This window comes from Oncorhynchus mykiss, chromosome 22 (assembly GCF_057628025.1).
Source record: "Oncorhynchus mykiss isolate SJ-2025 chromosome 22, ASM5762802v1, whole genome shotgun sequence".
NCBI classification, from domain to species: Eukaryota; Metazoa; Chordata; class Actinopteri; order Salmoniformes; family Salmonidae; genus Oncorhynchus; species Oncorhynchus mykiss.
Window position 1 is genome coordinate 22517936 of NC_143043.1, and position 24801 is coordinate 22542736.

Sequence of the window (24801 nt, forward strand, 5' to 3'; positions counted from 1 at the left end):
TGAGAGAATACCAAGAGTGTGAAAAGCTGTCATCAAGGCAAAGGGTGGATACTTTTGAAGAATCTGAAGCATAAAATAGATTTTGATTGAACACTTTTTTTTGCTTACTACATGATTCCATGTGTTTTTTCCATATTTGATGTCTTCGCTATTATTCTAGTTTAATAGTTTAAAAAATAAAGAAACACTCTAGATTGAGTAGATGTGTCCAAACTTTTGACTGGTACTGTACATTATTCATGATAATGATATTGATCAGTATTATACTCGAGGCTATATTTGAATCAGAAATTGGTATACTGTGGAACCTACGACCTATTCAATTAAATGTCTGTTTTAACAACAACAAAAAAGCTATGATTTGGGAATGCAACCTTCTGTCCCGTGAACTTGAGCCTTATCTCAGCAAGCAGACAAGTAACATAACTTGTTAAATCCATATTACAGTGATGACTACATTGGTGACACAGTGGCACCATAATATCTCCAAACTCAACTCCCACACATTTCCAAAAGGCATTGGATTGGTGTAGGCATGGGCTAGATGGAGTTTCAACTCTATTTCTTATTTCAGTCATTTCCTTTAAATCAGTGAAGGGAAGTGAACAAGGGCACAATTCGGGAGGAAGGAGTTTATTATTGGGATGCAACCTGTATCAGAATAGAGTACCACAGTATAAAGTTATACAGTGCCTTGCGAAAGTATTCGGCCCCCTTGAACTTTGCGACCTTTTGCCACATTTCAGGCTTCAAACATAAAGATATAAATCTGTATTTTTTTGTGAAGAATCAACAACAAGTGGGACACAATCATGAAGTGGAACGACATTTATTGGATATTTCAAACTTTTTTAACAAATCAAAAACTGAAAAATTGGGCGTGCAAAATTATTCAGCCCCTTTACTTTCAGTGCAGCAAACTCTCTCCAGAAGTTCAGTGAGGATCTCTGAATGATCCAATGTTGACCTAAATGACTAATGATGATAAATACAATCCACCTGTGTGTAATCAAGTCTCCGTATAAATGCACCTGCACTGTGATAGTCTCAGAGGTCCGTTAAAAGCGCAGAGAGCATCATGAAGAACAAGGAACACACCAGGCAGGTCCGAGATACTGTTGTGAAGAAGTTTAAAGCCGGATTTGGATACAAAAAGATTTCCCAAGCTTTAAACATCCCAAGGAGCACTGTGCAAGCGATAATATTGAAATGGAAGGAGTATCAGACCACTGCAAATCTACCAAGACCTGGCCGTCCCTCTAAACTTTCAGCTCATACAAGGAGAAGACTGATCAGAGATGCAGCCAAGAGGCCCATGATCACTCTGGATGAACTGCAGAGATATACAGCTGAGGTGGGAGACTCTGTCCATAGGACAACAATCAGTCGTATATTGCACAAATCTGGCCTTTATGGAAGAGTGGCAAGAAGAAAGACATTTCTTAAAGATATCCATAAAAAGTGTTGTTTAAAGTTTGCCACAAGCCACCTGGGAGACACACCAAACATGTGGAAGAAGGTGCTCTGGTCAGATGAAACCAAAATTGAACTTTTTGGCAACAATGCAAAACGTTATGTTTGGCGTAAAAGCAACACAGCTCATCACCCTGAACACACCATCCCCACTGTCAAACATGGTGGTGGCAGCATCTTGGTTTGGGCCTGCTTTTCTTCAGCAGGGACAGGGAAGATGGTTAAAATTGATGGGAAGATGGATGGAGCCAAATACAGGACCATTCTGGAAGAAAACCTGATGGAGTCTGCAAAAGACCTGAGACTGGGACGGAGATTTGTCTTCCAACAAGACAATGATCCAAAACATAAAGCAAAATCTACAATGGAATGGTTCAACAATAAACATATCCAGGTGTTAGAATGGCCAAGTCAAAGTCCAGAATCCAATCGAATATCTGTGGAAAGAACTGAAAACTGCTGTTCACAAATGCTCTCCATCCAACCTCACTGAGCTCGAGCTGTTTTGCAAGGAGGAATGGGAAAATATTTCAGTCTCTCGATGTGCAAAACTGATAGAGACATACCCCAAGCGACTTACAGCTGTAATCGCAGCAAAAGGTGGCGCTACAAAGTATTAACTTAAGGGGGCTGAATAATTTTGCACGCCCAATTTTTCAGTTTTTGATTTGTTAAAAAAGTTTGAAATATCCAATAAATGTCGTTCCACTTCATGATTGTGTCCCACTTGTTGTTGATTCTTCACAAAAAAATACAGTTTTATATCTTTATGTTTGAAGCCTGAAATGTGGCAAAAGGTCGCAAAGTTCAAGGGGGCCGAATACTTTCGCAAGGCACTGTAATACCCATAAAACCTCCCAGTCAAATGGAAATGGTTCCAATAGTTTTTCCACCATTCAATTTTCCCATAGGGGATTTTAGAAACAGTTAAGGGCTGTGTTTCATCTAGGTTTTCCCTGGCGTGATGTTTTGATTACCGTGTAAATCTCTCTAGGACAAGGTGACTTTTATTAATATATTCACCTGTATTTACCCCCCAAAATGAAATGCTAATTAGCTGCTAATGTGGCTATCATGAAGAACTACAAATGCCATGATGATGATCTGAACGAGACTGACGAATCGAGGCAAAGGTAATAATCTCTGGATTAACTAAATGTAGTAATGAATCAATTAGCTACATTTCTTTAAATGGACAATTCTGTGAACTGTCTTGCAAATTTTCAATTGACAATACCTGTTAGCAAAGGTGTCAGCTAGAGGGCACTTGCAGGTATTGTACTTTTGCATGATGCAAATTTGCATTTTCGAGAGCAAATGGAACCGAATATATTGATAAGTCACCTTGTCCGAGAGAGATTTGCATGGTTATCCAAATGTCACGCCAGGGTAAGCCTACATGAAACACAGCCCTTATTTTAAATGTTTCTAAAATCCCCTATGGGAAAAATGAATGGTGGAAAAACTATTGGAACCATTTCCCTGTTTGACCGCTAGGTTTTATTGGTATTATGACAACTCCACTGTGTCACACCCTGATCTTTTTCACTTGTCTTTGTGCTTGTCTCCACCCGCCTCCAGGTGTCACCCATATTCCCCATTATACCCAGTATATTTATACCTGTGTTCTATTTGTCTGTTGCCAGTTTGTTTTGCTCGTCAAGCCTACCAGCGGTTTCGCCTTGCTCCTGTTTTGTTCTAGTTCCTGTTTTCTAGTTTTCCCGGTTTTGACCATTCTACCTACCATTACCCTGAGCCTGCCGTTCTGTACATTATTGACTCTGATCTGGATTACTGACCTCTGTCTGCCCTTCACTTGTCGTTTTGCCTGCCCCCTGTTCTAGTAATAAACTTTGTTACTTCGACACTGTCTGCATCTGGGTCTTCTCCTGAAACGTGAAAGTACGAACTGGCCATGACTGACCCAGCAGACTCAGACCAGCTCCACAATGCTGTCTCTCCAAGGAGGCACCATTGGAAGAAACGAGGAGCTACTTCAATGTCTTCAATACATAATTTAAACATTCACAGTGTAGGTTGAAAAAAAAGTTTGAACTCCTAGGCTAATGACTTCTCCAAAAGCTCATTGGAGACAGGTAACAGAGTTCAATCAATGAGATGGAATTGGAGATGGTTAGAGCTGCCCTGTCCTATAAAAAACACTCACAAAATTTGAGTTTGGTATTCACAAGAAGCATTGTCTGATGTGAGTAATGCCTCCAACAAAAGAGATCTCAGAAGACCTAAGATTAAAAATTGTTTACTTGCAAAAAGCTGGAAAGGGTTACAAAAGTATCTCTAAAAGTCTTGATGTTCATGAGTCCCCAGTAAGACAAATATAAATGGAGAAAGTTCAGCACTGTTGCTACTCTTCCTAGGAGTGGCAGTCCTGCAAAGATGACAGCAAGAGCACAATGCAGAATGCTCAAAGAGGTTAAGAAGAATCCTAGAGTGCCAGCTAAAGACTTACAGAAATCTTTGGAACTTGCTAACATCTCTGTTGATGACCCTACCATACGTAAAACACTAAACAAGAAAGGTGTTTATGGGAGAACACCACAGAAGAAGTCACTGCTGTCCAAAAAAAACATTGCTGCAAATCTGAAGTTCGCAAAAGAGAACCTGGATGTTCCACAGCGCAACTAGCAAAGTATTATGTGGACAGATGAAACTAAAGTTGAATTGTTTGGAAGGAACACACAATACTGTGTGGAGAAAAAGGGTACAGCACACCAACATCAAAACCTCATCCCAACTGTAAAGTGTGGTGGAGCGAGCATCATGGTTTGGTGCTGCCTGGACAGCTTGTTATCATTGACAGAAAAATGAATTCCCAAGTTTATCAAGACATTTTACAGGAGAATGTTAGGCTATCTGTTCGCCAATTGAAGCTCAGAAGTTGAGTGATGCAACAGGACAACAACCTAAAACACAAAAGTAAATCAACAACAGAATGGCTTCAACAGAAGAAAATATGCCTTCTGGAGTGGTCCAGTCAGAGTCCTGACCTCAACCTTATTGAGACGCTGTGGCATGAACTTAAGAGAGCGGTTCACACCAGACATCCCAAGAATACTGCTGAACTGAAACAGTTTTGTAAAGAGGAATGGTCCAAAATTCCTCCTAAATGTTGTGCAGGTCTGATCCGCAACTACAGAAAACATTTGGTTGAGGTTATTGCTGCCAAGTTATTAAATCCAAGGGTTCACATACTTTTCCCACCCTGCACTGTGAATGTTTACACAGTGTGTTCAAAAAGACACGAACACATATAATTGTTTGTGTTAATAGTTTAAGCAGACTGTCTGTCAATTGTTGAAACTAAGATGAAGATCAGATTACATTTTTTTTGACCAATTTATGCAGAAATCTAGGTAATTCCAAAGTGTTCACATACTTTTTCTTGCCATTGTAGGCTGTCCCCAGCCGAACGGCTATACAGGCTTCACACGAAGAGTTGCCTGTATTGCGGGACTACTGGTCATTTCGTGGCCACCTGTCCACTAAAAGACCAGGCTCACCGGTAAGAGCGAGTACTCTAGTGGTCCATACGGAGAACTTCCCTTTCCCCTTACTCACACCCCTTTTCATGCCATCTTGCTGTGGGGGAACCAGTGAATCTCACTGGGTACTCATCAACTCTGGGGCCAATGAGAGGTTTATGGACGCTACCCTGGCGTCCGAGCTGGACATCCCCACTCAGCCCCTCTCCATTCCCATGGAAGTTAGCACTGGACGGGTGCTCTATAGGCCGGGTCACCCACAATACCACCCCATCAACCTCCGTGTGTCCGGGAACCACAGCGAGACGATCCAATTCCTGCTTATTAAGTCTCCTCAGGTTCCTGTGGTATTGGAATTCTCTTGGCTCCAGTGACACAATCCCCTTATTGACTGGTCTGCTGGTGCCATCATGGGCTGGATCCCGTTCTGCCACTCTTAGTGCCTGTGGGATCGACCTTCTCTCAGGCACCACTCCGCTCCGGGGACAACTGTACTCTATCAGGTCCGGAAACCAAAGCTATGGAGACCTACATTGAGGACTCCCTAGCTGCAGTGTTCATCTGTCGTTCTGCCTCCCCCGCTGGCACAGGGTTCTTCTTTGTGGAGAAGGACAAAACTCTGCACATGTGCATCGACTACCGGGGCCTCAACAACATCACGGTGAAGAACCGCTACCCCCTACCACTCATCTCCTCGGCCTTCAAGCCGCTCCAGGGGGCCACCGTGTTCTCCAAGCTGGAACTACGGAATGCCTACCATCTGGTGCTGATACAGGAAAGGGACGAGTGGAAGACTGCCTTCAACAAAGCCAGCGGTCACAATGAGTATCCGGTCATGCCATTTGGCCTTACCAACGCCCCTGCTGTGTTCCAGGCTCTGGTGAATGATGTTCTCTGCAACATGTTGAACTGGTTCGTCTTCATCTACCTCGAAGACATCCTTGTTTTATCCCGCTCCACCCAACAACACGTGCTCTACATCCGACAGGTTCTCCATCGCCTCCTGGGGAACCAGCTTTTTGTGAAAGCAGAGAAGTGTGAATTCCATCGCTTCACAATCCCCTGCCTGGGTTACATCATCGCTGCAGGGAGTGTACAGATGGATCCCAGTGGTGGATTGGCCCCAGCCTTACATCCAAAGTGCAACTTCATTGTTTCTTGGTATTCGCCAACTTTTAGCGTCGCTTTATCCAGGGTTACAGCACCCTGGCTTTCCCCCTGTCTGCACTCACCTCTCCCAGGGTTCTGAAGGCACTGGCTGGAGGGGCGGAACAGTCGTTCATTGTTTGGACAGACTACATGAACCTGGAATATCTCCGCACCGCAAAGCATCAATTCCAGGTAAGCTAGGTGGGCCCTGCTTTTTACCCGGTTCAACTTCTCCCTCTCATACCGACTGAGATCCAAGAATGTCAAGCGTGATGCGCTGTCACTCTGCTATATCCCCGCGGCTACACCCCCAGAACCCGAGACCCCCCATCCCACCTCGTGCCTGGCGATGGCCCTCAGCTGGGGAATAGGGAAGCAGGTTCCTGAGGAAAAGCATTCCCAGTCGAACCCCAGTGGGACCCAGATAACCGCATGTTTGTTCCTGACGATGTCCGCTCCTCGGTCCTGGAGTCACTTCAAGCTTTTTGCAACACCGCTTTTGGTGGTCTACCATGGTTCCTGACATCTCCGCGTTCATCGCCGCATGCATGATCTGTGCGCAGAACAAGACTCCCTGGCAAGCTCCGGCTGGTCTCCTGCAACCTCTGCCTGTTCATCACTGTCCCTGGTCCCACATATCCCTGGACTTTGTCACGGGTCTCCCCCCGCCTGATGGCAGCACCGCCATCCTGACCGTAGTGGACCGGTTTTCCAAAGCCGCCCACTTCATTCCTCTCCCCAAGCTACCCTCTGCCAAAGAGACAGCCCAGCACACGGTGCAGCACGTCTTCCGGATCCATGTACTCCCAGTGGACATGCTCTCCGTCCGGGGTCCTCAGTTCTCGTCCCGATTCTTGAAGGCGTTCTGCACACTCAAAACCTGGAGACGACTCTTTGCTGCCTGGTCTCCGCCAACACCACCACCTGGAGCGAGCAACTACTGTGGGTCGAATATGCCCGTAACACCCTTCCTTGCTCTGCCACGGGTCTCTCACCCTTTGAGTGTTCCTTGGGTAATCAGCCCCCACTCTTCCCGGAGCAAGAGCAAGAGGTCGGCGTACCCTTGGCCCAGATGTTTTTCCGCCATTGTCGTCGTACCTGGAATAGACCCCGATTGGTCGGCTCTTCTCAAGACCAGCTCCAGGTATAGGTGTCCACCCGAGATCTGCCCCTCCAGGTGGAATCCTGCAAGTAATACACTTTTGTTACTTCAACACTGTCTGCATCTGGGTCTTCTCCTGAAACGTGATACTGTGGGGTTCTACAGTATTCCCCATAGCTATAATGCATTTGCTCCAATTTAAAGTGGCAAACAGCAGTTGCTACATCCATTTTTGGATTGATAAATTATATGTACCCATTTGATACTTGACGAATATAACTTATACATTTCTCATGAGCTTAGTTCAACTGTCTTAACCCATCAGAACCCTAATTATAAGCTTGGTTTACTCCAGTGTTTGTAAACATTTTTTTTTTAAATAAACACTATAGCCTCAAAACATGGTTTAAACTATAATTGTATATAATGGCTGGTCAGTCCTTGCATCTATTAGCACTGTCTATGAATATGAGAGTGGTTTCTCCAACCAATCCCATCCCTCAGCCTTTTACTGCAACAAGGGTTGCTGATTTCCCCGTTAACTGACTCCAAGACCAGGAAGTCGCACTCTCGTCTCTCAGATAGGGAAAGCGAAAAAAGAGGAGTGATCAGTGAGGTGTCATAAATATATTCCATTACAACAACAATGGCACAACGGACGGTATGACAAAGTCGTTTTGGTAACGCTAGCTAGGTAATCACTTTCCTAGTTCTGGCGCTTTTTCGTAGGAGACCCTGCAAAGAAGCGTGAGAAGTTATTATTAGGGAGAAATGGCGGACGGCGGAGGCTTCGAGTTGGGTGATGTTGTCGACCCACCCATTGCGCCGAATATCATCTGTCCCCTTGTCACCGTTTCTGACCTACCCAGCCCGACAGCTGCAGGTAAAACACAACACGTTGAATGTTTACACTGTTCTACCACCTAGCTGTGCAAGAGAATACAGCTGCATTAGCATTATTGTGAGAAACTAGATGTATTCTCAGTAAGCTGGCTGGGCTATTTGTGGTTACAATTTGCGTTGCATACGCCTGCGTAATTACGCAAACTATACCATGTTAGTGAACTATATCGATTTGAGCCCCTTTATCACTTAATTTATTCGTAATTCACTATACTATCCAGGTAATGTGTACATCAATGACACATCAAGTCAAAATGTGCATGCATGGATGGTGTGTAATTTATTTATAGTCGCTATGCAACCCAGTGGTAGTGGAAATGCTAGGCAAATCAGTTAGCACAGCATCATCTCATCTGGGTATTTGGAGATTTAGCTTTGCTCTTTCTCATCCAGGCCGTAACCTGAAGGAATGGCTGCAGGAGCAGTTCAATAAAAAGCCTGAAGAGCAGAGTGAGGACGCGCTGCTCCACAACGCTGCTTACGTAGGAGACCTGGATACTCTAAGGAACCTGCTGCAGGAGGACAGCTTCAGAGAGTGAGTGAAGGAGGGAGGCCACTGGGCCTTACTGCACACTCTCTACCCCCACCTCCAACCTGTTCTGCACCCTTCTCACTTCCCACATGAATGTGAATATCCTATGCACACACTGTATTTAGCAAAGTCAGATAGCCACTATCTTACCCCTTTCATATCCAACACAGTCATATTCAAGATGTAGGCCTATTGCAAGAAAATCCCTTCCACCCTTCTGTATCTCTCTTTAGTTTGTAAGTGTGTGTGTATTGGAAACACTTTTTAGGATACGGCACCATCGGCAATACCGCCCCTTTATTTAACAGCGTTCTGACAGTTAAAATAGTCTACTACAACTGGTATGAGTTCTGAACGAACATCTCCTATTGGCTGTCAGGCGGATCAACGAGAAGTCTGTATGGTGCTGTGGTTGGCTGCCCTGCACCCCTCTGCGCATCGCTGCCACAGCCGGTCAAGGGGCCTGTGTGGCCTATCTGATAGGCCAGGGGGCCAAGGTGGACCTAGTGGATGTGAAGGGTCAGACGGCCCTCTACGTGGCGGTGGTCAACGGACACCTGGACTGTGTGACCATCCTCCTGGAAGCTGGAGCTGACCCCAACGGCAGCCGCCACCACCGCAGCACTCCCGTCTATCACGCTGCACGGGTAGGCAGGGTGGACATACTCCAAGAGCTCATCAGGTGAGTGCTTTAACTTTCCATGCCAATTTAGTTGATTGAATTGGATGGAATGAAGGAGGCTATAATGGCTATAGGAGGGGTCATCTGCTAGTATTTGTTGATTGAATTGCCTAGGACCAATAATGGAATCAGGGCTCATTTTTCTTGGCGAAGGAAGGAAACCAATACATTCTGGAAAAAAACCTATTGTTTTATTACACAAGTATTCTCCATTACTTTTGTGTTATTCTGATTGATCAGTGTTGTTGTCTGTTCATAACATGTCCCATCACCATGGTCGTGTTCATTAGGGCACGCAATGGAAAACGCAAAAATTAGCTTTTCTTATTGGACAGTCAGGTAGGCCCTCCTGTTTGTCAATATTTTTTTCCCCCTATGGTGCCTAATCAACACGTCCCATCTCTCCAGGTTCCATGCCGACGTGGATGTGGACCACCAGCTGGGCGCCAGGCCCCCGTTTGGTGCGGCCCGCACCCTCACCACACTGGTGGTGTGCCCGCTCTACATCAGCGCCGCCTACCGCCACCTCCACTGCTTCAGCCTGCTCCTGGCGGCCGGCGCCCAGCCGGACTACAACTACAACGGACCAGTGAGCCGCGAAGCGCTAGCAAAGGGTTTGGCCTCCTGCCTGCTAGATGCGGTGCTGAGACACGGCTGTGAGGCGGCGTTCGTCAGACTGCTGCTAGACCACGGTGCCGAGCCCAGCCTGGTACCCTGGGAGCAGCCCCACCGAGAGGGAGCGACCGCCGGGGGCCGAGAGAGGGTTGACCCCGAAGCCCTGCAGCTCTACTTGGAGGCCAGGAGTGAGTAGAGTTTCAACCTTCACACAGCACCATTATATTTACATTTTAGTCACTTGGCAGACACTCTGATCTAGAGCCATGAGGCGCTATGATGTGAAAAGTCAGAAATAATAATGGTAGTAGTGGGTTGCGTGTATGAAGAGCATCTTTATGTGTTTGTGTCTATTTGACTGTCGCCTATGAGTTTATTGAAAGCTTACCGTCGCAACATGGCAGAAGTGTTTACCTGAAAAGGGTGAATGTACATACATATACATCCAAGATGGTGTAGCAGTGCAGACGTGGTTTGTTGTCCTCTCATGTACTTTTGTATTTTTCGTCTTTTTTTTGTACATATTTCAATTTATTTTCAATCTCTTTTCCATTTTTAAATTAAATATACCTTCCGGGAACCCACCTGACCCAATGTGACACGGACCCGCTATTTTTTTTAGACCTTACTTGCACATCATCATCTGCCCATCGATCACTCCAGTGTTCATTTGCTAAACTGTAATTACTTCGCTACTATGGCCTATTTATTGCCTTACCACCTCATGCCATTTGCACACACTGTATATAGGCTTTCTTTTTTTTCTGTTATTGACTGTATGTTTTGTTTATTCCATGTGTAACTCTGTGTTGTTGTTTCTGTCGCACTGCTTTGCTTTATCTTGGCCAGGTCGCAGTTGTAAATGAGAACTTGTTCTCAACTAGCTTACCTGGTTAAATAAAGGTGAAATAAATAAACACTGTAACAGCAACATACATTGCACACATCACAAATATGAAATGAACACTTGCCGATACCTTTGCGATCATTGACATTAAACTAAATGTATTTGAAGAGTTTAGTTCCAAAACACTATATATCCATCGTTTAGCTGGAATGAAATATTTGTATTCTGTATATTTGACTGTGGATATATGGTTGTCTCATCTAAATGACTAAAATGTAAAATGTAAATATTTTACATACAAATCTCATATCACTCTATTGATTTATTGTTTTATATTGATGTCACAAATGTATATATTGATGTCACAAATGTATCATTTGTACAGTTCTTTATTAAAAAAAAACAATGAGGTTATCACATTTTACTGTGTAAAACCCATCACTACTACTTATTCCTCCGAGAGTGAGGCGGATTTATAGCATTTTGCAACAAAACATGATCATTTGTCTCTCTGAAATGAAACCATCAAGTGGTTGATTTCAATCAAATACAGGGCATTCGGAAAGTATTCAGACCCCTTGACCTTTTCCACATTTTGTTACATTACAGCCTTATTCTAAAATTGATTTTTTTTTTTTTATAAAAAAAATCCTCAGCAATCTACACACAATACCCCATAATGACATAGCAAAAACAGGTTTTTATAATTTTTACAAATGTATTAAAAATGAAAAACAGATACCTTATTTACGTAAGTATTCAGACCTTTTGCTATAAGACTCGAAATTGAGCTCAGGTGCATCCTGTTTCCAGTGATCATCCTTGATGTTTGACAACTTGATTGGAGTCCACCTGTGGTAAATTCAATTGATTGGACATGATTTGGAAAGGCACACACCTGTCTATATAAGGTCCCACTGTTGACAGTGCATGTCAGAGAAAAAACCAAGCCATGAGATTGAAGGAATGGTCCGTAGCTCTGAGACAGGATTGTGTCGAGGTACAGATCTGCGGAAGGGTACCAGCGTTGAAGGTCCCCAAGAACACAGTCGCCGCCATCATTCTTAAATGGAAGAAGTTTGGAACAACCAAGACTATTCCTAGACCTGGCCGCCCGGCCTAACTGAGCAATCGGGGGAGAAGGGGCTTGGTCAGGGAGGTGACCAAGAACCCAATGGTCACTCTGACAAAGCTCTAGAGTTCCTCTGTGGAGATGGGAGATGCAGCACTCCATCAATCAGGCCTTTATGATAGATTGCCCAGACATAAGCCACTCCTCAGGAAAAAGCACATGACAGCCCCCTTGGAGTTTGCCAAAAGGCCATGAGAAACAAGATTCTCTGGTCTGATGAAACCAAGATTGAACTCTTTAGCCTCAATGACAAGCGCCACGTCTGGAGGAAACCTGGCACCATCCCTACGGTAAAGCGTGGTGGTGGCAGCATCATGCTGGCGGGATGTTTTTCAGCGGAATGGACTACGAGACTAGTCAGGATTGAGGCAAAGATGAACGGAGCAAAGTACAGAGAGATCCTTGATGGAAACCTGCTCCAGAGCGCTCAGGACCTCCGACTGTGGAGAAGGTTAACCTTCCAACAGGACAACGACCCTACGCACACAGCCAAGACAATGCTGGAGTGGCTTCGGGACAAGTCTCTGAATGTCCTTGAGTGGCCCAGCCAGAGCCCGGACTTGAACGTGATTGAAGAGAGACCTGAAAATAGCTGTGCAGCGACGCTCTATGCTGTAATCACTTCCAAAGGTTCTTCAACAAAGTACTGAGTAAAGGGTCTGAATACATATGTATGTTATATTTAAAAAAAATTGCACAAATTTATACAAACCTGTTTTTGCTTTGTCATTATGGGGTAATGTGTGTAGATTGAGGGGGAAACAACTATTTCATCCATTTTAGAATAAGGCTGTAACATAACAAAATGTGAAAAAAGTCCAGGGGTTTGAATACTTTCCGAAGGCACTGTTACATGTCTGTCATTGAACAACCCCATGCCACATCTCTTTTATAAGTTCTTCAAAAAAAATAACAGCTAATTTACAAACATTTCTGAAAATTGATATATAGGGTTTGGAATTAAACTCTTAATTTACGTTACCTCGTGATTAATTGATTTTTACATAACTAGCCTCGTCGAGAACCCCAGGCTTTCCCTAATCAGGAAAGCCTGGGGAAGTCAATGGTAGAAAGTGTCTAAAAAGGGTTGGAGACCCAGTGTAAATCAGTGACTCCCGGCAACACGTCAAACCCATCAACGACCTTGCTTGGGCATATTTCCAAAGCGAGAGAAAATATGCTCTGACGTCATAGTGAAAAGTTTCCCACTCACAGTCTCATACAGTATGTTGCCTGACTATAATATTTTATCTTGATACGTTAATAAATACCTACTGTGTTCATTTTGGCATGTCTAGAATATCCATTGTAATGTGCGTAGACTGCAGACTAACTAACAAAGAATTGGTAGCTAACTAGCTACCCACGAACATTGATTATTATGTTACAAGCTTGTGATGACTTTATGTAGTCATCTTGTTTAATCTCTATTGGTCAAAGGTCATACAGTAGCACGGGAGTGCGCACTGCTTCTCAAATGTACATTTTCATGCGTTCTCCACACTCGTCCTCACACGAACCTTCTAAATAAAACGTCCTCGGAGTGACACACGTCAAAACACGCAGCACCCAATCTACGGGCATGTGGGGTGGGAGGGGGGTTCTTGAAATGTACATTAAATGCAGCGCTTCAATCTAGCCGTTTCGGCCAATACAAACCTTTTCGGACTTCCAAAGGAGCGGCGTGACAACAACGTGATTTGGAGGTATGTTAACACGAGACTATTACATTACATCTACACACAATAGTTGACATATCTGCACTAAGTATTTATTTTCTCTCAAACTCATTGATGACAATAACACCATTATCTTACGGTACTATCAACCAGAGGTGTGGACTCGAGTCACATGGCTTGGACTCGAGTCGGACTTGTTGTTCCCTCTGTCCTGACCCTGAATCACCACCTGGAGCAGCGGAAGCCTCAAGTCCATTTCCTGAGCGGCCTGGTCAGAAGTCTCCAGGCATCCCCAAACAAAATATTTCTTGGAATCTTCATCAATGTGAAAATGGCCAGGACACAAGATAGAATCACTGCCCCTTTTTCAGATCCAGTCTACCTCAAAGCAGCTGCCGTGGATCTGGCTTTTTCTCTGATGTGGGTAGAGCACCATGTGCTGGTCAAGGAGAAGGTCAAAGAGGAGGTGGCACAAAGAGTGAAAGGTAAATATTATTGAGTTTAATGTAACTTTTTCTCATAATTTAATCCAATTGACTGCAACAATAATACTTGTTCATTTTAACCCACTGCATCACCAATACTGTAATACCGGCCATTTTGTTTCTGCTATGCTTTAACATATTTTGCCAGAACGGATTCTGCAAGATGCTGAAGGGACTGCAAGCTGTGCCTCTTGTTGATAAGTAAGAGCGAGAGGACCATAGTCTTGTACAAGAAAAAGGGCTTTTTGCAGCACACTGTAAGAGGCAGAAGAAAGCTGTTGGGACCACTACAGCTAAGTCACTACCTCTGGGCGATGAACATGAAGGCTCTTCCTTCACTGTCCCGAGTGGCCATCGGGGTCTTGGCAGTGCGTCCAGTCTGGTGGAGCGTGTCTTCAGCCATGGTGGCATCATACTGCAGCCTCATCGTGCACAAATGACTGACAGACTTTTATCGAATTTGGTCTTTTGCAAGTGCAATGCATCATAGGGCCCTGAGATAAGAGAAAAAATGTAACTGTTTATGCATTACACACACACACACACACACACACGTAGTCTCCATGTTCAGGTTTTATCTCCCATCTTTGGGATCTGTATTTTTTTTCTCAGACAGTCAGGCCAGTGTTCAAATTGTAGGCCTACTTGAAGTTCAGTAGCAGTTGTTTTGATGTACCTTTTAATAAATTATTGTAACTTTATGGCAGAATTGTTTTAGGTGTCTAAAATATATCTGGATAGAGACAGAGAGCACTACAATATTTTGTTTTTGTTGTCATATTGATGTATTTCCATGGAAATATAAAGTTTATTTGTAAAGTAATAAATATATATATTTTTAAAAGCATTCATGATTTGTGTAAATTTAATATACTAACTATTACTCTTCTTAAAAATATGAAATGGAACATTTTGTGATGAGCACATTATGACTTGTTTAGGACTTGAGACTTGACTTGGGACTTGCCTGTCTTGACTTGGGACTTGAATGCTAAGACTTGAGACTTACTTGTGACTTGTAAAACAATGACTGCTATCAACATCTGCAAATCAAATCAAATGTATTTATATAGCCCTTCGTACATCAGCTGATATCTCAAAGTGCTGTACAGAAACCCAGCCTAAAACCCCAAACGGCAAGCAATGCAGGTGTAGAAGCACGGTGGCTAGGAAAAACTCCCTAGAAAGGCCCAAACCTAGGAAGAAACCTAGAGAGGAACCAGGCTATGTGGGATGGCCAGTCCTCTTCTGGCTGTGCCGGGTGGAGATTATAACAGAACATGGCCAAGATGTTCAAATGTTCATAAATGACCAGCATGGTCGAATAATAATAAGGCAGAACAGTTGAAACTGGAGCAGCAGCACAGTCAGGTGGACTGGGGACAGCAAGGAGTCATCATGTCAGGTATTCCTGGGGCATGGTCCTAGGGCTCAGGTCCTCCGAGAGAGAGAAAGAAAGAGAGAATTAGAGAGAGCATATGTGGGATGGCCAGTCCTCTTCTGGCTGTGCCGGGTGGAGATTATAACAGAACATGGCCAAGATGTTCAAATGTTCATAAATGACCAGCATGGTCGAATAATAATAAGGCAGAATAGTTGAAACTGGAGCAGCAGCACGGCCAGGTGGACTGGGGACAGCAAGGAGTCATCATGTCAGGTAGTCCTGGGGCATGGTCCTAGGGCTCAGGTCCTCCGAGAGAGAGAAAGAAAGAGAGAAGGATAGAATTAGAGAACGCACACTTAGATTCACACAGGACACCGAATAGGACAGGAGAAGTACTCCAGATATAACAAACTGACCCTAGCCCCCGACACATAAACTACTGCAGCATAACTACTGGAGGCTGAGACAGGATGGGTCAGGAGACACTGTGGCCCCATCCGAGGACACCCCCGGACAGGGCCAAACAGGAAGGATATAACCCCACCCACTTTGCCAAAGCACAGCCCCCACACCACTAGAGGGATATCTTCAACCACCAACTTACCATCCTGAGACAAGGCTGAGTATAGCCCACAAAGACCTCCGCCACGGCACACGGGGGGGGGGGGGCAACCCAGACAGGATGACCACATCAGTGAATCAACCCACTCAGGTGACGCACCCCCTCCAGGGACGGCATGAGAGAGCCCCAGTAAGCCAGTGACTCAGCCCCTGTAATAGGGTTAGAGGCAGAGAATCCCAGTGGAAAGAGGGGAACCGGCCAGGCAGAGACAGCAAGGGCGGTTCGTTGCTCCAGAGCCTTTCGGTTCACCTTCCCACTCCTGGGCCAGACTACACTCAATCATATGACCCACTGAAGAGATGAGTCTTCAGTAGAGACTTGAAGGTTGAGACCGAGTTTGCGTCTCTGACATGGGTAGGCAGACCGTTCCATAAAAATGGAGCTCTATAGGAGAAAGCCCTGCCTCCAGCTGTTTGCTTAGAAATTCTCGGGACAATTAGGAGGCCTGCGTCTTGTGACCGTAGCGTACGTGTAGGTATGTACGGCAGGACCAAATCAGAGAGATAGGTAGGAGCAAGCCCATGTAATGCTTTGTAGGTTAACAGTAAAACCTTGAAATCAGCCCTTGCTTTGACAGGAAGCCAGTGTAGAGAGGCTAGCACTGGAGTAATATGATCAAATTTTTTGGTTCTAGTCAGGATTCTAGCAGCCGTATTTAGCACTAACTGAAGTTTATTTAGCGCTTTATCCGGGTAGCCGGAAAGTAGAGCATTGCAGTAGTCTAACCTAGAAGTGACAAAAGCATGGATTAAAGAAAATCAGAAAGTTTCTGATTTTTGCAATGTTACGTAGATGGAAAAAAGCTGTCCTTGAAATGGTCTTGATATGTTCTTCAAAAGAGAGATCAGGGTCCAGAGTAACGCCGAGGTCCTTCACAGTTTTATTTGAGACGACTGTACAACCATTAAGATTAATTGTCAGATTCAACAGAAGATCTCTTTGTTTCTTGGGACCTAGAACAAGCATCTCTGTTTTGTCTGAGTTTAAAAGTAGAAAGTTTGCAGCCATCCACTTCCTTATGTCTGAAACACATGCTTCTAGCAAGGGCAATTTTGGGGCTTCACCATGTTTCATTGAAATGTACAGCTGTGTGTCATCCGCATAGTAGTGAAAGTTAACATTATGTTTTCGAATAACATCCCCAAGAGGTAAAATATATAGTGAAAACAATAGTGGTCCTAAAACGGAACCTTGAGGAACACGGAAATGTACAGTTGATTTGTCAGAGGACAAACCATTCACAGAGACAAACTGATATCTTTCCGACAGATAAGATCTAAACCAGGCCAGAACTTGTCCGTGTAGACCAATTTGGGTTTCCAATCTCTCCAAAAGAATGTGGTGATCGATGGTATCAAAAGCAGCACTAAGGTCTAGGAGCACGAGGACAGATGCAGAGCCTCGCTTGCTGTTTGGGGTTCTAAGCTGGGTTTCTGTATAGCACTTTGTGACACATCACATCTATCAGATTACTTCCTTGAAATTTCATGACTTTCTTACTTTATGAAATTAGACTAACTTCCTCTGGCAGTTTATCTCGGATCCATGGACCTACCCGAAAATGGTGTATGTTTTTCTTCTTTTTTTTTAAACATACGGAACTGCTGACAGGTCAGCAAAGTTTGGCATAGTTTGCACTAGCCATAAAATTAAATGGAACATAAACCACATTTCCATCCACAGTTTTTTATGAGAGTAAAGCCATACCGTATAATCATTAAAAAATATATATATTTAACACACCAGCTGTGATGGAAAGAGGAATTGTCTGAACAATTGTATAAATGCTGACAGATAATTTGTTCGTTCAACATGGTGGGATCTTTTTGTGTTGGTAAAATGAGTTATGCAAGAAATTGAGGTGGAAACGCCTTTATGCACAAATATTGATATAGTAACCATCATAACGAAAGTAAACTTTTCAGTAAATATCGATTGCCGTTTGACAAATACAAATAATATCCATAATAATCTCATCATGACTAGCCTATACCCACACTACAGTATCTGCTGTTGGCTAGAGCGCACATGCCAAGTCCAGAGTGGGCACATTTGCGATTTAACGTGACAGTTTTTGTGACAAAACTATGAGTAGAGTGGACAATGCGATGGAAACACATTGAACTTCAGATTTTTATTCGGTACATGTTTTTGGGTGCACTACATCATCACGCATTGATTTTTATCCGCACATCACACACTGATTTTTTTTGGTGTAAACACCACTGGTGAGAAAATGCACTTATTTTCTATATGCAGATTTTAGAATATTCACATCTGTGGTCAATTGGATGGAAATATGTATGACATTCATGTAGGCTACTGCCATGCGCCTTTGGAAGAGTTTTGTAGATTTATATGATATTTTCTCATAATTGCCATCAGATTATTGTTGATGTGTATCATTCAAGTTTAATGGATAATGTCATGTTAGACTGTTAAAATGTGTCTTTATGCTGTTGATAACAAATTCCTTCTTTTTTCCCCCCAGGATGTCCTCGTAGGCTGACCTACCAATGTCGGATCAGTATTAGGAAAGTGATGGGGAAGCATCGGCTAAAACACATCCCATCTCTACCGCTCCCGGACCCCATTCAGAACTTCCTGCTTCACCAGAACTGACTCTGGCAGGCCTTGCCTTTGATTATCGTTATGCTATTATGAACAGTGACGGACTTACCATTAGGCAGAAGAGGCAATTGCCTCAGGCTTCACATCATAATCAAGGGGCCTCATGAGCTGGGCATAATTTAAACAAATAAAACTAGTCATCTTTTTGTTTATTTCTCAGCTTGGGCTGTTGAGGCCCCTTGATTTCTCAGCTTGAGCTGTTGAGCCCCCCCCCATTCTCTGCTCAAAGGCAGGACTGCTCAGTAGGTTGGTTCAGCAGCAGCAAAATCTGCAGGAAGCTTCAAAGTTGCAAACGAAATGGGGAAGGGTTTCTTTGCCTGGTAACATGGTTGTCAAAAATACCTCCCAAAAAGTCAATGAATCTATATAGCTGAAGAATAATAGATCAATAATTTATTTCTATACAAATACACTACGTGTACGAAACATTAGGAACACCATCTCTTTCCATGAGATAGGCTGACCAGGTGAATCCAGGTGAAAGCTATGACCCTATATTGATGTCATTTTTTAAATCCACTTCAAACAGTGTAGATGAAGGGCAGGAGATGGGTTAAAAAAAATACTTTTACACCTTGGGACATGGATTGTGAATGGGCAAGACAAAAGATGGAAGTGTCTTTGGGGGGTATGGTAATGTAGTTGATGCCAGGCGCACCGGTCTGAGTGTATCAAGAACTGCAACGCTGCTGGGTTTTACTCGCTCAACAGTTTCCCATGTGTATCAAGAATACACATGGGAAACACCCAAAGGACACCCAGCCAACTTGACACAACTGTGGGAAGCATTGGAATCAACATGGTCCAGCATCCCTGTGGAATGCTTTCGACACCATGTAGAGTCCATGCCCTCACGAATTGAGGCTACTCTGAGGGCAAAAGGGGGTGCAACTCAATATTAGGAAGGTGTTCCTAATGTTTTGTACACTCAGTGTACAGTGCATCAGAAACGTTGTTTATTGCTTGTTTGCTGTGACAAAGCCTCCATTCTCTGTATGAGTCGGTATGAGTTGCTTCTTGACTTATTTGCATACCTTCCACATAATTGCAATAATTCCAAAAACATATTTATTTTCTATTTTCTCTGTATTAGGGCTTTCTGTACCACCTACAAAGTGATCTGCAACTAAAGCAATGTCTGTTTCCCCCTTCTTCCCGTCTTTTTGGAGAACAAGAGAGCGCTATCATTTATCTTTCTCACACCCGCTTCCAATTTCATTTTCTTTGGAAAGCACGTCTTTGCCTGCCATTAGTCCTGTTTATACCTGGCACCAACATGGGTCTTGTGTCCTGATCTTGTTCAAATGTACATTTGAATGCTTTCTCCACACTCCTCAGTTCACAATGCATCTTTTAACCTCTGTAAATCTAAACCGTTGGGGGGGGGGGGGGGGGGGGTCATACAATGGCTCATATAGCTATTTGATTTTTAATTTTAGGACCACTTTAGGTATAAAAAATATATATATATTAGAACATTTGATAAAATATAGAATTTTGCGTTTACTACTCTAGCCTATAGAAACGGATTGAATAACATTCATAAATGGCAAAAAATACACGAAAAAAAGAAATAGGGAACAAGGAATTATAAGGGAACAAGGATTATAAGGAAGCTCATGATATATATATATTTTTTACACATTTAACCCCCTTTTTGGGAAGGTACAAAACTACCCCAATACTTCCATTAATTTAAAAAATTCAAAAACGGTACCGGTAACCTTATGACGAGTCCCGTGACAAAGCTGGGGAATGCCATCTTTTCCATAGAGTGGTCATAATAGTTTGGAGTCTGTAGACGTTTTCACGAGAAGAACGATTTTCAGGATGTCTTATAGTCTGACAAATATAGCTGTAGCTCGGCAGCCTTCCACAGCAGATGCCATAGGTGGCCTTCTCTAGCTTAAACTGATGAATTTGGATGGGGATTTTTTTATTATGTTATTTAGAGGTCATCGTGCGGGCATATTGATGAGACTACGGCGACAAGTGAATAAATCGCCCCTACCCTCTGTTCTATTGGAATTGTTCTATTGGCGAATGTGCAATCGCTGGAGAATAAACTGGACAAGCTTCGTTGGAGACTGTCCCATCAACGGGACATTAAGAAATGCATTTTACTATGCTTTTCGAAGTCATGGCTAAACAAAGACATGGATAAGATACAGTTGGCTGGGTTTTCCATGCATTGACAGGACAGAACAACAGCACCCGGTAAGATCCTTGGGGGTGGAGTGTGTCTCTTTGTCAACAAAGACTGGTGCGCAATCTTCAATATTAAGGAAGTCTCGAAGTTCTGCTCAACCTGAGTTAGAATACAGCTGAATATAAGCTGTAGACCATACTATTTACCAAGAGATTTTTCATTTATTTTTCGTAGCTGTCTATTTACCACCACAAACCGATGCTGGCACTAAGACCGCACTCAACGAGCTGTATAGAGCCATAAGCAAACAAGAAAATGCTCATCCAGAGACGATGCTCCTAGTGGCCGGTGATTTTAATGAAGGAAAACTGAAATCCGATTTACCTAATTTCTACCAGCATGTCACCTGTGCAACTACAGGGGGGAAAAAACTCTACACCACCTTTACTCCACACACAGAGACACATATGAAGTTCTCCCTCGCCCTCCATTTGTCAAATCTGACCATAATGCTATCCTCCTGATTCCAGCTTACAAGCAAAAACTCAAACAGGAAGCACCAGTGACACGCTTAATACGGAAGTGGTCCGATGAAGTGGATGCTAACTACGTGACTGTTTTGCTAGCATACTGTAGACTGGAATATATTCCGGCATTCATCCGATGGCATTGAGGAGTTTACCACAATGCCATTGTCCCCACAGTGACAGTACATACATAACCCAATCAGAAGCCATGGATTACAGGCAACATCCGCATTGAGCTAAAGGCTAGAGCTGCCGCCTTCAAGGAGCAGGACACTAATCCGGGCGCTTATAAGAAATCCCGCTATGCTCTCCGATGAACCATCAATACAGGGCAGAGATCAAATCCTACTACACCTGCTTTGATGCTTGTCGGATGTGGCAGGGCTTGCAAACTATCACGAATTACAAAACTAAACCCAGCCGAGAGCTGACCAGTGACGCAAGCCTACCAGACGAGCTAAATGCCTTCTATGTTCGCTTCGAATCTAGCAACACTGAACCATGCCTGAGAGCGCCAGCTGTTTCGGGTGACTGTATGATCACGCTCTCCATAGCCGATGTGAGTAAGACCTTCAAACAGGTGGCCATTCACAAGGTGGATTACCGGTACGCGTACTCCGAGCATGTGCTGGCCAGCTGGCAAGACTCTTCACTGACATTTTCAACCTCTCCCTGACCCTGCCTGTCTGTAATACCTACATGCAGACTACCATAGTCCCTGTGCCCAAGAAGGCCATGGTAACCTGTCTAAATGACTACCTCCCCGTAGAACTCACACCTGTAGCCATGAAATGTTTTGAAAGGCTGGTCATGGCTCACATCAACACCATCATCCCAGAAACCCTGGACCAACCCTAATTTGCATAATGCCCAACCAGATCCACAGATGATGCGATCTCTTGCACTCCACACTGCCCTCTCCCACCTGGACAAAAGGAAGACATACCTACGCAAGAATGCTGTTGACTGCATTGACTACAGCTCAGCTTTCAACACCATAGTGCCCTCCAAGCTCATCACTAAGCTAAGGTCCCTGGGACTGAACACCTCCCTCTGCAACTGGATCCTGGACTTCCTGACGGGCAGCCCCCCAGGTGGTGAGGGTAGGCAACAACACATCTGCCACACTGACCCTCAACACGGGGCCCCTCAGGGGTGCGTGCTTAGTCCCCTCCTGTACTCTGTTCACCCACGACTGCCTGGTCAGGCACGACTCCAACACCGTCATCAAGTTTGCCGATGACACGCGGTGGTGTGCCTGATCACCAACGACGATGGGTAGGAGGCCAGAACTGTCAGTGTGGTGCCAGAACAACAACCTTTCCCTCAATGTGAGCAAGACAAAGGAGCTTATTTTGGACTACAGGAACTGGAGGGCCGAACACATTGACAGAGCTGTAGTGGAGCGGGTCGAGAGCTTAAATTTCCTCGGTGTCCACATCGCTAAGGACCTACCATGGTCCAAACACACCAACACAGTCGTGAAGAGGGCACAACAAAGCCACTTCCCCCTCCGGAGGCTGAAAAGATTTGGCAGATCCTCAAAAATTCTACAGCTGCACCATTGAGAGCATCTTGTCTGGCTGCACCACCGCTTGGTATGGCAACTGCTCGGCATCCGACCGCAAAGCGCTACATAGGTTAGTGCGTATAGCCCAGTACATCACTGGAGTGGAACTCCCTGCCATCCAGGATCTCTATAACAGGCGGTGTCACCCAAGTCATAGACTGTTCTCTCTGCTAAACCACAGAAAACGGTACCCGAGCGCTAAGTCTGGGACCAAAAGGCTCCTGAACAGCTTCTACCCCCAAACATAAGACTGCTAAATAGTTAACCAAATAGCTGCATTGACCGTTTTTGCACAAACGATTTTTGACTCTATGCACACACGACTGGACTTTACCCACAAACTCACACTTACTTACACTGACACTCCAACCTATATAAACACAAACTCATAACATGTACACACAGGCACACATTCGCCACACACACACTTACATGCTTACACACTCATCACATATGCTGCTGCTACTGTCTAGTATCTAGCCCGTTGCCTATTCACTTTACTTCTACCTATATGTACATATCTACCTCAATTTCCTAGTATCCCTACACATCAACTCGGTACTGGGACCCCATGTATAAAAGCTATTGTGTATTTATTCCTCAGGTTAATTATTTTTTATTGTATTCTGCTTTGTTGGGAAGGGCCCGTAAGTCAGCATTTAACCGGTAGTCTACAGCTGTTGCTTACAAAGCATGTGACAATTCAAATTTACCAATCTAACTGTTGGCTGATCCACTGAGCTAGAACCATCTTTGTCCAAAAGCATTTCAGCATCGACCCTTCCAGTCTGAGTAGAAGACATTACAACAGGAAGCACAAGCTAAGTGCTGAGTCGTGTGTTATAAATATACCATAATGTTGATTGGCATTGCTAAAAATAGGCCTTGGATATAATGGAAGGCTCCTTTGAGCTTTGGGGAAGACGTCTACGAAGATTCCCATGATGCTTTATGTCCAGTTCACCAACAATCCCTGGATGTGACTGGAGCTTTGGCGTACAGTATGTTCCTGGATGCTGTGACAGTGAAAACCACATCTTGTTGGACTTGTAAACAACACAGTAGGGGGAAAAAAAGCAGGGCCTGGGAACTGTTGGGCGAGCCAGTGGTACTGGAGAACAGCAGCACTGTAGAGACCAGGGATTCTTGGTCCAGCTGGTCTGGCCAAGGAGGGAAGAGAAGGGCTCTCTTAACACTCAGACGCACACATTCAGAACCTCTCTTTACTCCTGTATTTGGAGGTATATTCCACAGTCAGTCCCCTAAATTGGGATTAGTTCCATTACTGTTCACAACCCATTTCTCTGAAGTCTAATCCTTTCTCACAGCGTGCGCTGTATCACTGCAGAAATCACAGACTTTGGAGAACCGTACAGCGGCAGTTCAATTTAGGCTATTGGAGGTCAAGGTGGAACCCCAGTCTTTTTCATGTTGTTTACACCTATCCGGTCCAAGAAAACGTGTTAGCCACAAGACTCATAGGGCAATGGAACTGAGCCACAGTAGACTCTGAAGCCGGCTCAGAGGGACAGCACTAATGTAGCAATGCCTCTCATTTCCCCCATTCATCAGTGGAACTGAAGGGGAGCCACTAAGCTGCCTGCCACAAGCCCCACATGAGAGGCTGAGGAGCAGGCAGTCTCCCTGGACCTCTACCCTCCTGGCTCACACTGCAGTTAAACAACATTTGTATTTTCTTTTGTTTATGCCATTTGTCTGACAGAAAAACACGCTATAGATTGTACTGAGGAATGAGACAGTGCTAGGGTTGGCTAGACAGTTCATTTGTGTCCATTGTCCTGTCCTGTGTACAAAT

General features: G+C 44.2%; 1 protein-coding gene and 2 long non-coding RNA genes across 3 annotated transcripts in view; 2 read left to right on the forward strand and 1 right to left on the reverse strand.

Annotated features, from left to right (window-relative positions):
* The window catches only part of LOC149972827 (uncharacterized), a 96719-nt gene that overhangs the window by 35089 nt on the left and 36829 nt on the right, over positions 1-24801 (reverse strand). The window lies entirely within an intron of this gene.
* On the forward strand, positions 7717-19890 carry asb1 (ankyrin repeat and SOCS box containing 1). The gene is made up of 5 exons (XM_036958948.2): positions 7717-8110; positions 8524-8665; positions 9042-9344; positions 9753-10147; positions 18600-19890. Exons 1-5 carry the CDS (start codon positions 7999-8001, stop codon positions 18728-18730), a joined length of 1083 nt encoding a protein of 360 aa, XP_036814843.1. The 5' UTR covers positions 7717-7998; the 3' UTR covers positions 18731-19890.
* On the forward strand, positions 11659-14949 carry LOC149972828 (uncharacterized). The gene is made up of 2 exons (XR_016490737.1): positions 11659-14102; positions 14251-14949. It is a non-coding gene; the product is annotated as an uncharacterized LOC149972828 (long non-coding RNA).

Excerpts from the sequence above, each read along its gene's own strand:
- asb1 (XM_036958948.2), top strand. The coding sequence starts at position 7,999 with ATGGCGGACGGCGGAGGCTTCGAGTTGGGTGATGTTGTCGACCCACCC. Across the intron at positions 8,666-9,041 it reads CAGGAGGACAGCTTCAGAGA|GCGGATCAACGAGAAGTCTG; the intron begins GTGAGTGAAGGA and ends ATTGGCTGTCAG. Across the intron at positions 9,345-9,752 it reads ATACTCCAAGAGCTCATCAG|GTTCCATGCCGACGTGGATG; the intron begins GTGAGTGCTTTA and ends CCATCTCTCCAG.